This window comes from Salminus brasiliensis, chromosome 24 (assembly GCF_030463535.1).
Source record: "Salminus brasiliensis chromosome 24, fSalBra1.hap2, whole genome shotgun sequence".
NCBI classification, from domain to species: Eukaryota; Metazoa; Chordata; class Actinopteri; order Characiformes; family Bryconidae; genus Salminus; species Salminus brasiliensis.
Genome location: NC_132901.1, coordinates 2,368,760 through 2,384,382, shown reverse-complemented (window position 1 = coordinate 2,384,382; position 15,623 = coordinate 2,368,760). Strand labels below are relative to the sequence as shown.

Below are 15,623 nucleotides of genomic sequence, written 5' to 3'. Positions count from 1 at the left end.
AGAGGAGAACCTTGCAGAAGGACAACCATCTCTGCAGCAATCCACCAATCAGGCCTGTATGGCAGAGTGGCCAGGCGAAAGCCACTCCTTAGTAAAAGGCACAAGGCAGCCCGTCTGGAATTTGCCAAAAGGCACCTGAAGAACTCTCAGACCATGAGAAACAAAATTCTCTGGTCTGATGAGACAAAGATTGAACTCTTTGGTGTGAATGCCAGGCGTCATGTTTGGAGGAAACCAGGCACTGCTCATCACGAGGCCAATACCATCCCTACAGTCAAGCATGGTGGTGGCAGCATCATGCTATGGGGATGTTTTTCAGCTGCAGGAACTGCCAGACTAGTCAGGATAGAGGGAAAGATGAATGCAGCAATGTACAGAGACATCCTGGACGAAAACCTACTCCATAGCGCTCTTGACCTCAGACTGGGGCGACGGTTCATTTTTCAGCAGGACAACGATCCGAAGCACACAGCCAAGATCTCAAAGGAGTGGCTTCAGGACCACTCTGTGAATGTCCTGGAGTGGCCCAGCCAGAGCCCAGACTTGAATCCGATTGAACATCTCTGGAGAGATCTGAAAATGGCTGTGCACAGACGTCTCCCATCCAACCTGATGGAGCTTCAGAGGTACTGCAAAGAAGAATGGGCAAAACTGCCTAAAGAGAGGTGTGCCAAGCTTGTGGCATCATATTCAAAAAGACTTGAGGCTGTAGTTGCTGCCAAGGGTGGTTCTACAAAGTATTAAGCAAAGGCTGTGAATACTTATGTAAATATGATTTCTTTGTTTTTTAATTTTAATAAATTTTCAGAACTCTCAAGAAAACTTTTTTCACATGGTCATAATGGGGTATTTTGTGTAGAATTTTGAGGAAAGAGATTAATTTAATACAATTTGGAATAAGGCTGTAACCTAACAAAGTGTGGAAAAAATGAAGCGCTGTGAATACTTTCCGGATGCACTGTATATATACCCTAATGATACAGTTATGCATACAATAGATGTATACAGTATGTATGTATATATTGTAATCATGTCTTTTACAGATTGGATTTATATATTTTATACATCGGACACACACACATTATATACGAGTGAAATAATTGAAAAGATTTGTGATGGGTAGGTACATCACTACATGTGTGCACATTTATATGGAGTAAACTAATAAATATGATATAATAAACTGTAGTACATATATAGGAGTCAATAGGAGTCCAGGAACTGTGGCTTCTCCACTCAGACAGTGCTAAATATGAAGTCATGGCAACCTGTGTCCATGTCTATTGGACATGCACGTCCCTATTTGGACACAGGAGCGGTTCTGCCTAATGACGTAATGCACTGATACAGTCAGATCACACTCATTGATGAACAGCACGGTAATATTTGAATGAAGTCACTTCAGAACAATGGAGGCCAAGAACCGAACGTGGTCTTAATTTTATTAATGCAAATCCAACAGCAGAAGTGTGGACCGCCAACGCAGCATGTGTCTGTGGAGGGAAAGATGACATGCAGTACGTACAGGGTTCTCCATTAAACATATATACACATCTATGAGCATGTATACAGGGTTCTCCATTAATCATATATACACATCTATGAGCATGTATAAAGGGTTCTCCATTAAACATATATAAACATCTGTGAGCATGTATACAGGGTTCTCCATTAATCATATATAAACGTCTATGAGCATGTATACAGGGTTCTTCATTAAACATATATACACATCTATAAGCATGTATACAGGGTTCTCCATTAAAGATATATAAACATCTAGGAGCATGTATACGGGGTTCTCCATTAAACATATATAAACGTCTATGAGCATGTATACAGGGTTCTCCATTAAACATATATAAACCTCTATGAGCATGTATACAGGGTTCTTCATTAAACATATATACACATCTATAAGCATGTATACGGGGTTCTCCATTAAAGATATATAAACATCTATGAGCATGTATACAGGGTTCTCCATTAAACATATATACACATCTATAAGCATGTATACGGGGTTCTCCATTAAAGATATATAAACATCTATAAGCATGTATACGGGGTTCTCCATTAAAGATATATAAACATCTATGAGCATGTATATGGGGTTCTCCATTAAACATATATAAATGTCTATGAGCATGTATACAGGGTTCTCCATTAAACATATATACACATCTATAAGCATGTATACGGGGTTCTCCATTAAAGATATATAAACATCTATAAGCATGTATACGGGGTTCTCCATTAAAGATATATAAACATCTATGAGCATGTATACGGGGTTCTCCATTAAAGATATATAAACATCTATGAGCATGTATACAGGGTTCTTCATTAAACATATATACACATCTATAAGCATGTATACGGGGTTCTCCATTAAAGATATATAAACATCTATGAGCATGTATACGGGGTTCTCCATTAAACATATATAAACGTCTATGAGCATGTATACAGGGTTCTCCATTAAACATATATAAACGTCTGTGAGCATGTATACAGGGTTCTTCATTAAACATATATACACATCTATAAGCATGTATACAGTGTTCTCCATTAAACATATGTAAACGTCTAGAGCATGTATACGGGGTTCTCCATTAAAGATATATAAACATCTATGAGCATGTATACAGGGTTCTCCATTAAACATATATAAACGTCTGTGAGCATGTATACAGGGTTCTCCATTAATCATATATACACGTCTATGAGCATGTATACAGGGTTCTCCATTAAACATATATAAACGTCTGTGAGCATGTATACAGGGTTCTCCATTAATCATATATACACGTCTATGAGCATGTATACAGGGTTCTCCATTAAACATATATAAACGTCTGTGAGCATGTATACAGGGTTCTCCATTAAACATATATAAACGTCTATGAGCATGTATACAGGGTTCTCCATTAAACATATATAAACGTCTGTGAGCATGTATACAGGGTTCTCCATTAATCATATATACACGTCTATGAGCATGTATACAGGGTTCTCCATTAATCATATATACACGTCTATGAGCATGTATACAGGGTTCTCCATTAATCATATATACACGTCTATGAGCATGTATACGGGGTTCTCCATTAATCATATATACACGTCTATGAGCATGTATACAGGGTTCTCCATTAAACATATATAAACGTCTATGAGTGTAAGGGGTAGCTCTAGGGCAAGGCCTCCTCCTGCCACCAGGGGGAGGCCCCGAGTCACCCCAGCCAGTGATTGAGCCCAATTCCCTACACCTGGGCAGTAGGCTATATAGGCACACAGATCCAGTTGCCCCACCGCTGGATCTTTTGATTCTGGTGGTGTGTGTATCTGTGTGCCTGTGTAGTCTCGAGTGGAAGGCTGAGTGTGTGTCACTCCCCTTCATGTGTTTCCCTCCCGAGTCTCTCTCTCCCGGTGTCTGTGTGTGTCTGTGTGTGTGTGTGTGTCTGTGTGTGTGTGTGCGCGTAGCACACATACACTAGTATTACAGAGGAAGGCAGGTGTCTGTCTTCCCTGTAACTTCTCAGTTTTCTGGTTTCTTTTGGGAGATCCTTTTTGCTCTTCAGTTGTATTTCCCTCTAGAGTTAAAGAGGTAGCCAGTTCTCCCCTGGCGTCCTTTGTTATTAAACCCATCTCTTTTTAAGTTTCATTTGTTGGCCGTTTTCCTAACTGCCGCTTTGGTGAAGCGGCAGAGCGTCAGTCTCGTGACGCGGCGGCCCGGGTTCGGGTCCCGAGAAATTTTACTTTTCATTTCCGGTTTACCTGCTCTAAGATTGAAAGACTCTGCACTTGGGCCCGTTGGTCACGTGATCGTGGTAGCTCACTCAGTAGCGCGCCGGCCCTCCAACACGGCGGCCTGGGTTCAAACCCCGCTGTAAGTGAGCACCGCATTACAATGAGCATGTATACAGGGTTCTCCATTAAACATATATAAACATCTATAAGCATGTATACAGGGTTTTCTATTAAACATATGTAAACGTCTAGAGCATGTATACGGGGTTCTCCATTAAACATATATACACGTCTATGAGCATGTATACAGGGTTCTCCATTAAACATATATACACATCTATAAGCATGTATACAGGGTTTTCTATTAAACATATGTAAACGTCTAGAGCATGTATACGGGGTTCTCCATTATAGATATATAAACATTTATGAGCATGTATACGGGGTTCTCCATTAAACATATATACACGTCTATGAGCATGTATACAGGGTTCTCCATTAAACATATATACACATCTATGAGCATGTATACGGGGTTCTCCATTATAGATATATAAACATTTATGAGCATGTATACGGGGTTCTCCATTAAACATATATAAACGTCTGTGAGCATGTATACAGGGTTCTCCATTAATCATATATACACGTCTATGAGCATGTATACAGGGTTCTCCATTAAACATATATAAACATCTATGAGCATGTATACAGGGTTCTCCATTAAACATATATAAACATCTATAAGCATGTATACAGGGTTTTCTATTAAACATATGTAAACGTCTAGAGCATGTATACGGGGTTCTCCATTAAACATATATACACGTCTATGAGCATGTATACAGGGTTCTCCATTAAACATATATACACATCTATAAGCATGTATACAGGGTTTTCTATTAAACATATGTAAACGTCTAGAGCATGTATACGGGGTTCTCCATTAAACATATATACACGTCTATGAGCATGTATACAGGGTTCTCCATTAAACATATATACACATCTATGAGCATGTATACGGGGTTCTCCATTATAGATATATAAACATTTATGAGCATGTATACGGGGTTCTCCATTAAACATATATAAACGTCTGTGAGCATGTATACGGGGTCCTCCATTAAACATATATAAACGTCTATGAGCATGTATACAGGGTTCTCCATTAAACATATATACACATCTATGAGCATGTATACAGGGTTCTCCATTAAACATATATAAACATCTATAAGCATGTATACAGGGTTTTCTATTAAACATATGTAAACGTCTAGAGCATGTATACGGGGTTCTCCATTAATCATATATACACGTCTATGAGCATGTATACAGGGTTCTCCATTAAACATATATACACATCTATGAGCATGTATACGGGGTTCTCCATTATAGATATATAAACATTTATGAGCATGTATACGGGGTTCTCCATTAAACATATATAAACGTCTGTGAGCATGTATACGGGGTCCTCCATTAAACATATATAAACGTCTATGAGCATGTATACAGGGTTCTCCATTAAACATATATAAACATCTATAAGCATGTATACAGGGTTTTCTATTAAACATATGTAAACGTCTAGAGCATGTATACGGGGTTCTCCATTAATCATATATACACGTCTATGAGCATGTATACAGGGTTCTCCATTAAACATATATACACATCTATGAGCATGTATACGGGGTTCTCCATTATAGATATATAAACATTTATGAGCATGTATACGGGGTTCTCCATTAAACATATATAAACGTCTGTGAGCATGTATACGGGGTCCTCCATTAAACATATATAAACGTCTATGAGCATGTATACAGGGTTCTCCATTAAACATATATACACATCTATGAGCATGTATACAGGGTTCTTCATTAGACATATATACACATCTATAAGCATGTATACGGGGTTCTCCATTAAAGATATATAAACATCTATGAGCATGTATACGGGGTTCTCCATTAAACATATATAAACGTCTATGAGCATGTATACAGGGTTCTCCATTAAACATATATAAACGTCTGTGAGCATGTATACAGGGTTCTTCATTAAACATATATACACATCTATGAGCATGTATACAGGGTTCTTCATTAAACATATATACACATCTATAAGGATGTATACAGGGTTCTCCATTAAAGATATATAAACATCTATGAGCATGTATACGGGGTTCTCCATTAAACATATATAAACGTCTATGAGCATGTATACAGGGTTCTTCATTAAACATATATACACATCTATAAGCATGTATACAGGGTTCTCCATTAAAGATATATAAACATCTATGAGCATGTATACAGGGTTCTCCATTAAACATATATAAACGTCTATGAGCATGTATACAGGGTTCTCCATTAAACATATATAAACGTCTATGAGCATGTATACGGGGTTCTCCATTAAACATATATAAACGTCTGTGAGCATGTATACAGGGTTCTCCATTAATCATATATACACGTCTATGAGCATGTATACAGGGTTCTCCATTAAACATATATAAACATCTATGAGCATGTATACAGGGTTCTCCATTAAACATATATACACATCTATGAGCATGTATACGGGGTTCTCCTTTAAACATATATAAACATCTATAAGCATGTATACAGGGTTTTCTATTAAACATATGTAAACGTCTAGAGCATGTATACAGGGTTTTCTATTAAACATATATAAACGTCTATGAGCATGTATACAGGGTTCTCCATTAAACATATATAAACATCTGTGAGCATGTATACAGGGTTCTTCATTAATCATATATACACGTCTATGAGCATGTATACAGGGTTCTCCATTAAACATATATACACATCTATGAGCATGTATACGGGGTCCTCCATTATAGATATATAAACATTTATGAGCATGTATACGGGGTTCTCCATTAAAGATATATAAACATCTATGAGCATGTATACGGGGTCCTCCATTAAAGATATATAAACATCTATGAGCATGTATACAGGGTTCTCCATTAATCATATATACACATCTATGAGCATGTATAAAGGGTTCTCCTTTAATCATATATACACATCTATGAGCATGTATACAGGGTTCTCCATTAATCATATATAAGCATCCATAAGCATGTATGCAGTGTTCTCCATTAAAGATATATAAACATCTATAAGCATGTATACAGTGTTCTCCATTAATCATATATAAACATCTATGAGCATGTATACAGGGTTCTCCATTAAACATATATAGGCATATATACAGGGTTCTCTTTTAAACGTATGTAAGCATTCATTCAGTGTTCGTCTTTAAACACACACATACGTACATATATATATATGTATCTATATACATATACACACACACACATATATATATATACACACATGTGTATATATATACTAATATACTTTATATATGCTAATATAATTCAGTGTTCTCTTTTAAACACACACACATATATATGTATAAATATGTATATATATATATATATATATATATATATATATATACATATGTGTGTGTGTTTAAAGAAGAACACTGAATTATATTAGCATATATACAGTTTTGTCTTTTAATCAAATATAAGCATATAGACAGAGTTCTTCTTTAAATGTATTTAGGCAAATGTACAGTACCGTGCGCCCTGAATTCAAATGCCTGTAGTGGTCGGGCTCTCGAACAATGCTGTGTTCACTGTGTGATCTGTGGGTCGTTACTGATATCTGATTTCACCTGCTAATTAAATACAGGGACACAGAGGAGCGTCCACACAGCGCTCCTGTGCAGAGGTCAGGTGAGTAAACCACTCCATATACATTCATGTACAGAATGTACTGATATTATAATAATAATTAATCTATACATATATATATATATATGCTATGGGTGTTTTGGTTTTTGTGAATGTGAATTTGGACCTTTGTTCCTCACATGGGGTCAAACGTCTAGCCGAACGGACCAATAGAAATGCTCGGAAATGAAATACGATCTGTTTTATTGATTTCCATTGAAAGCTAAGAGGTTTTTTCCTCCTCCTGTAAAATCTTTACATCCATGTACAGAATATCTGTCAACTGATATTGTAATAACTCTTAATAATAATAACACCTTTGACATCAATTTGATTGATCTTTTAATCATCAAAAAAAATAAGTAATTACTTTTAAAGTTTTAATTTACTTTTTAAAGTTTTTATTGTTCAGATGTATCATTTTTAAACCTTTATATATATGTATATGTACTATATATATATATATATATATATATGGACATATATATATATACACATGTGTGTGTGTATATATAAAAAAGTTTAAAATGATACAAATGATATATACACACAATATATATATATATATATGTATATATATATAATTATAATTATTGTTGCTATGTATTTTTTGGGTTTTTTGTTTTTTTTTTGGGGGGGGGGGGCGTTGACATAATGTTAATCTGGCCTTTGTTCCTCACATGGGGTCAAACTTCTAGACGAACGGACCAATAGAAATGCTCGAAACTGACCTGAAATACAAAATCTGTTTTCCTTTGACTTCCATTGAAAGCTAAGAGTTTTTTTCCTCCTACAAAATCTAAACAATAATAAAAAAAAGCTCACTTCCTCGTTCTCCTCCTCCACCCATTCTCCTTCTTCTCCATCCTCTCCTGTCCTTCTAAGCAGAGCTGAAATGGCGCGAAAACCAGCATTCCTCGCCATCGCAGCGTTCCTCACATTGGCCACTTGCTTCCCGCCATGGCCAGCAGTCAGCGCCAGGGTCTCCTACACCCTCCGCGGGACCAAATGTGTGGAGGACTGCAGGCTGTACGGAAGCGAGTACAAGTGCAGGACACTTATGGAAGACGGCAGGACGGACGTCCAGCGCTGCTCTCCGCAGAAGGACCTGGACGTCGCATCCAAGCTGGGCCACTCCATTGACGACCGCGACATCAAGTACAGCGTCCACAGCAAGAAAATGATGAGGGAAGGGGACAAGGAGGAAGAGTGCAAGGAAGTCAGCTTTGTCCTGAATCCCGATGCCAACATAGCAGAAGGACGAGGCTTCGAGGAAGAGGTCGAAGAAATAGTCAATCGTTGGAATTGGCACTTGAGCGACAAGATAAAGTCCAACCTGGTCACGACGGACGGCCTCCGTATTGATTTGCAGAATCTTCCGTATGTAAAATCTATGGGCGACCGCCAATTCTACAACCTCCAAATCCAGGTGAATGAGAAGCGCCAGAACAGTAAGAAGAGCACCACACTGTCCCAGATCTTCCTGCCTGTGGATGAAGTAGTTCCTCTGAAAATAGTCCGTGAGGCCTTTTTAATGAGCTTTAAAAAAAAGGCAGGGGTTTTTATTAAAGTGATGAAAAAAGAAGAAATAAAGGCGTGTGAGGAGGCGAAGAAAAAGAAGAAGCCGAGAGGCTGATGATAAATCATCATCATCATCATCATCATTGGTTTTTGACATTTTGCTTTATTGTTGGATAAAAATGCAATAAAAGCACAATGACAGTCTACAGACGCTCTGTCCTGATTACTGTCCAGTACCCTGATATCAACATTCTTGCATTTGGGTCAATACATGCACAAGCGAATATGCCAACAGGCTCATGTGGGGCTCACATGGTTGGGTTCCCCCAGGTGGGTTCCCCCAGGTAGGCATGGGCTCTGAGTGGGTTTGTACTTGTGTGCAGACCCATCGTTACAGCCCACCTTAATCTCTCATGGGTCCCATCTAGGCCTCGTTTGCAGTGTACAACCCATACAGAGCCTGAGTTTAACCTCTCTTGGTCCTATCTTGGTCCCAAACCACCAGTAAACACACCAGCATTTCCCAAACATGGCCTAATCAGTAGACGGTAGGTTGGCCTTCCTAGGGAACCTTGTTTATTTATAGGGCAGATGTTCTGCAGTACCGTGACCAAGATCCAGCTCAGGACCAAAAGCTGGTCTTTGAGGGTCAAGGTGGTTGAAAAGCTGGTCATCCCTATACCCTATAAGTTGGTTGACCAGTTTTGATCTGCTTTCAAACTGCTTTCATTTCAGTTTGATGGTCAAGATTGTCATTCTGCTGGACCAGTGTGGCCACCTTGGACATGCTGCTCAACCAGCTTGGACTGTCTAGCTGGTAGACCAGCAAAACCATCAACCTCCACCCTATTATACCCAAAAGCTAGTAGTAAGTAGTATTACTACTTAAGTAAGTAATGAATACTTCGTTATCTTACTTAAGTAGAAATGTTGGTTATCGAAACTTTACTGGAGTCATTCTTTATTTTTCAGCGACTTTTTACTTCTACTCCTTACATTTCCCCCAATTATCTGAACTTTATACTCCTTACATTTAAAAAAAAAAGCCTCGTTCCTCCAATTTCATTTCCCTTTGTTTTCATTCCAGTTCATCATCAATAAAAACCCTCTCCAGATAAATCTCTCCATCCGGAAAGTGTGAGTCTGATCGTGGTTGGATGAGAAGAATAAACAGACACCATTCTGACTCCCTATTGGTTTATAAGTGACCCATCACACCTGCACACGTCCCGTCCCTCTCCAGCGAGCTCACAGCAGACTGGGGAGGGGGGGGGACACTAAAGACCCCTGTGGTGCGGCCTAAGCTTTCGGCCTTTGTTTTCCTTCCATTACTTTTACTTTTCTACTTGAAGTCATTCTGAAACCAGTACTTTTACACTTTTACTGGAGTAAAAAGCTTAAGTTGATACTTCAGCTTCTATAGAAGTCTTTTAAACCCTAGTATCTCCACTCACTTCTACCTGAGGAATGAATGGGAATACATCCCCTGGCTAATTCCTACTGTGAAACATGGGGTGCTTCTTAGGGGCAGGGAAACTGGTAAAGATTAGGGGACAGATGAATGAAGCCAAATACAGATACATCCTCCCGGTCAACTCACACTGACCCGAGACACAGAGTCAAAACAACTTTGGAGTGGCTACAGGGTACATCTCTGAATGTCCTTGAGTAACCCAACCAAAGCCCAGCCAAAGTCCAGCCAATCTGACAGTGCATCAGAGGATCTGCCATGAAGAATGAGGTAAACAACCCAAATCCAAGTGTACAAAGCTTGTAGAGCGTATCAAAGACCACTTGTCACTGTAATTCCTGCCAAAAGGGCTTCTACAAAGTATACCTAGAGACACAATTGTTGGTATCCCTTGGTTAAGAAATAAAATTCCGACATTGCTTTTCAACCATGCTTCAACATAATTATTTTAAGTATTTTAAGTAAACTCATAAAACAGGCCTGGACAGAAATTATGGTACCCATAACACAATATTTTGTTGCACAACCTTTTGAGGCAATCACTGCAATCAAACGATTCCTGTAACTGTCAATAAGACATCTGGTATTTTGGCCCACTCTTCTTGAGCAACCTGCTCCAGTTGTCTCAGGTTTGAAGGGTGCCTTTTCCAGACGGCATGTTTCAGCTCCTTCCAAAGATGCTTAATAGGATTTAGGTCAGGGCTCATAGAAGGCCACTTTAGAATAGTCCAATGTTTTCCTCTTAGCCATTCTTGGGTGTTTTAGCTGTATGTTTTGGGTCATTATCCTGTTGCAAGACCCGTGACCTGCGACTGAGACCGAGCTTTCTGACACTGGGCAGCACATTTCTCTCTAGAATCCCTTGATAGTCTTGAGATTTCATTATACCCTGCACAGATTCAAAACACCCTGTGCCAGATGCAGCAAAGCAGCCCCAGTACATAACAGAGCCCCCCTCCATGTTTCACAGTAGGGACAGTGTTTGTTTCTTGATATGCTTCATTTTTCTGTCTGTGAACATAGAGCTGATGTGCTTTGGCAAAAAGGTCCATTTTTTGTCTCATCTGTCTATAGGACATTCTCCCAGAAGTGTTGGGGCTTGTCAACAAGTAATTTGGCAAATTCCAGTCTGGCATTTTTGGCATTTGTTTTCAACAATGGTGTCCTCCTTGGTCGTATCAATGAAGTCCACTTTGGCTCAAACAACATTTTTGTCCAGGCCAATGGAGGTGAGGAGAAAGCTGAGGGTGGAGCTATACAACATACATACATGCAACAAGCCTACCTGGAATAACTCCACTCGCATCTCGTCACTCTGTGCCACAAATAACACAATGTGTATTTACACCTGCGGTATGTTTACCCGTCACTTATGTCGAGCAGTCGAGTGGTCATGCATGTCCATCAGACCCCTTTAGCTAAACATGCAGCGGCTAGATTTGGTGCTGTCACAACATGCTAAGCTACTGAACTACATTTCAAACAAAACTGTGTCACCAAAGACTTAGGCTAGTAGTTTTCCTAGACATCTTTGTGGTCATGGTGGCACGTAACAATCTAAATGTAGCTAAGCATAGATTTCAGCCGGCGCAGCCTTTTAGCAGCAGGGTGACAGGGCGACTCTGAACGAGGTGTACGTAGCCATTACATTATGTAGATGACGTTCTTCTACATTGAACAGCTTTTTCAGAATACAGGAATTCATGGTTCAAGGGAAGCACCTCCAGATCCCCTTCTGTAATTCCTTGGGATGTAATTGGGATGTAATTCCCAGATGTATGCCCATGAGGTGGGGGGCCTGCATGGGAAGCCCAACTGGGAATCAGACAGTTTTGTCCATGGGTTCCATGATGACCCCACATTAGCAATAGTTATGATGGGACCAGGAGGGGTTAAACCTGGTGAGACCCATGTAAGATTATGGTGGGTTGTGATAATGGGAAGCCCAACTGGCTCCCAGTAACAAGCCCATGCCCCTCTGGAACCCACCTAGCGCACCTATGTGAGCCCCACATGAGAAATCTGTCTGGGCTGTAGCATCATTTTGCAGTTATTTTGAAAGGGATGTCTATGGTGAAACAGGCACCAGAGGGTCACTAGGATTAGACAGATACTATCGTCCAGCCATAGCCTACCCTGAATCTTTTCCTTTGGAAGCTCTAGTATTTCTGCTCTGTCCCAGCTCCCAACAAATCCTTGAACTGAGGGGTTTTGTGGGTTAAGGGCACAGCAAACACAGTAAGCTGGACATAGTGAAACATTAACGAACAAGGGGTTATAGCTCAGAAATGTGGCCAGATCAGTGTAGATGATGTTTGTGTGGGACTGAACAGGTATCCTAAAAAGCTTCACCACTCGTATCAGGTAAGTACCAACTCAGAAGAAGGGTAGCAAATAACAGTTCTAGATCGTTCTACTGATTAGTCTCTCTAACTCCACAATAACCGAACAACCTGTTCTCTACAGTCTTCGTGATGGAGTGCAGATGGAGGCTCCTCTGGTGCTTCTCCTTCCTTCTTATTGGTGATAGTGCTTTTACCATTCAGACCTTACATAACACTGAAGACCTAAAAAGCACTAAATTTGGACACGAGTATCCTCGCCACGGTCTTCTGCTGCTCTACTGGCTGGCCGGCCATGTCTCAATGGATCAAACAAGCGAAGACATCCAGCTTCACTTCAATCCAGAGCGGCAGGACTACGGCTTCCAATACTATAAACCCCCCCAGAATATCGCGAACCTGGCTCTCCCACACTTGGACGACTCCCTGGACAGAGCGTACTACTCTGTGGGCAGTCTCAGTTCAGAGAAAGTTCGAACCCAGCTGCCTCCATACGTGACCCAAGACTTCTACAACTCCATTGATAATTCCCAGAACGACATAGACCGGATTGTCGTCCGAGTGCAGAAGAGCAATCCGACGAGGGCAGACAGAGTGTACATTACACAAGCGGTGAGCGGCGGAGGCGGCAGCGACCACTTTGACCAAAAAGCAACCTTTGAGATCAGTTCAAAGCTCCTGAGGCAAGTTCAGGTCCTGCAGAAGCCTCTAGATGTTGTACTAGCTCTTGAATCAGACATGTTTGACAGTGTGAGCTCCCCTGCGACACCGTCAGACGATCCCAGACTCAGACTCACCAAAGAGGAGGTCGGCTACCACCTGAAGCACAACGACAAACGTCTCAAGACCATCTTTGAACAACCGGGTGTGAGGTGGTTTCTGAGTCTGGCAGGGTACGACATCGACGGCAGGTATGAAGTCCACAAGCAAACCTGGCTCTGCTCAGCGAATGACACAGTCCCACAAGACGAATCTGCTGGTGATCCTAAGACGGTGTGTGAAGGTCAGAACCCAGTGAAGATAGAGCTGAGATCCACTTCAGATGGCTACGCGAGGATCACGTGGAGTGGTATTCCCAAGAACATCTTAGAAAACGACTGTACTATTGCTGTTTATAGTAGTGACACTTCCATCTTTCTTGAGACCTTCAACTTTCTTCTTGGCAGAACATCAGGAGCCACACTAACCTACAAGTCGCTAATACAGGGACTTCATCCACGTCTGATTAGGTACAGCTTCGGAACTGGAGAAAACTTTCTGGGAATTCATTACACAGTCTTCTGGAGAGGGCCGCAGTTTGACGACGCTAACAGGGTCATACCTACCGATATTAGCGACTTCGACGCAAGCCTCCAACTCTACACTAATCGGGGCTACGCCTGTGCTCGCCTCTACATTAAGAAGTCCTTCACGGATTGGAAAAACCAGTTCCAACACTCATGGGTTGGATTCTACGCCAGTGAGGATGATCCTTATGACAGCTATCAGCACTATCAGTGGGTCTCAAACTTTCAGAAGGTTACTGATAAAGACAAAACCAAAAAGTACCTCATCTATCAATACGAGTCACCTATAAGTATCAGACCTGGAGTCCAGGCTCGCTTCCTGTTCTCCAGAGGGTCTGATGGGATCCTTAGCAGATGGTCTACTTCAACCGTCAAAGCTCGCACTGTTCCTTGGGAAAAAGTGGAAAGCTAAGCGAGGAAGAAGTGAGGTGAATGATAATAATCATGGATGGTAATTTCTTGTTTTGAGATTGTTGTAAGTACTTTATGACCGCATTGTAATTTTATGTAATTGATCATCTTAGCTCCACCCACTGACTGGCTGAGTTACTGACGAACCTTGTGAAACACCCATGTGCAAGAACTGCCTCTTGTTTTCCTAGAAGAGACATTTTCTGGTACTGATGGTCTGAGGACTATGTTTAGGCTAAAAGCTAACAAGTATCTGTGCTGCTGAGAAGAGCTGTAATCTTAGGGAAGCTGAGGTTAAGTCCTTAGCAAAAGCATGCTGCCACTGGCCTCGCCCACCATCACTACCGTGGCATTTGAATTGCTGTTAGGCGTTAACCCAGCATCACTACCATAGGGTTAACATCGCTTTCATGCCCAGCATCACTATTGCAGCATTAGCATCGCTGCCGTAGTGGCTGCCGGCCTTGCCCAGCATCTCTACCAAGTGCCAGTCTTGCCCAACATTGTTACCGCAGCAACCACCCGCCTCACCAAGTATCCACAGCAGTAACATCGCTACTATGCTGACTGTTGACCTCATCAGCATCGCTATTGCGCCATTAGTCCCAAGCTGTGTTGAAGAGGCCCTGGGATCTTCACATCTAAATTCTACTAAATATGAGGTCTACATCTTAAGGCTCTGATGGCGAGGCTTGAGTACTTTACTAAGCAGGGTCACAGAAAATGCTACAATATAATAGAAAAGAGGTCATTTCATACCACAAAAGCCTTTTCACAATAAAGAGCAGATCTTTAGGTCCCAAACCTCATCGTTGCTGAAATGCCACTGACACCATTTGTTCCTTAGATTGGATGTATGGACCAATAAAAAGGCTGCAAATAAATTTCAAAAACAGGTGTAAAAATCTTTTTACATTTAATTAAAAAAATTGCAAAAATTCACTTGAGTGAAGTTACCATTTTAAAAATGCATGTATTTTTGGACAGGAACAATGTATTAACTCAAATTAAGGTAATTTCACTTCCAGGTGTGTTGTTTTTTTTCT

General features: G+C 40.5%; 1 protein-coding gene across 1 annotated transcript; it reads left to right on the top strand.

Annotated features, from left to right (window-relative positions):
* Positions 1-3,709: 3,709 nt before the first annotated feature.
* Positions 3,710-9,182, top strand: LOC140547214 (uncharacterized). Its single transcript, XM_072670804.1, has 3 exons — positions 3,710-3,892; positions 7,506-7,549; positions 8,435-9,182. The coding sequence occupies exon 3, from the start codon at positions 8,442-8,444 to the stop codon at positions 9,180-9,182; it is 741 nt and encodes a 246-aa protein (XP_072526905.1). The 5' UTR covers positions 3,710-3,892; positions 7,506-7,549; positions 8,435-8,441.
* The last annotated feature ends 6,441 nt before the right edge of the window (positions 9,183-15,623 follow it).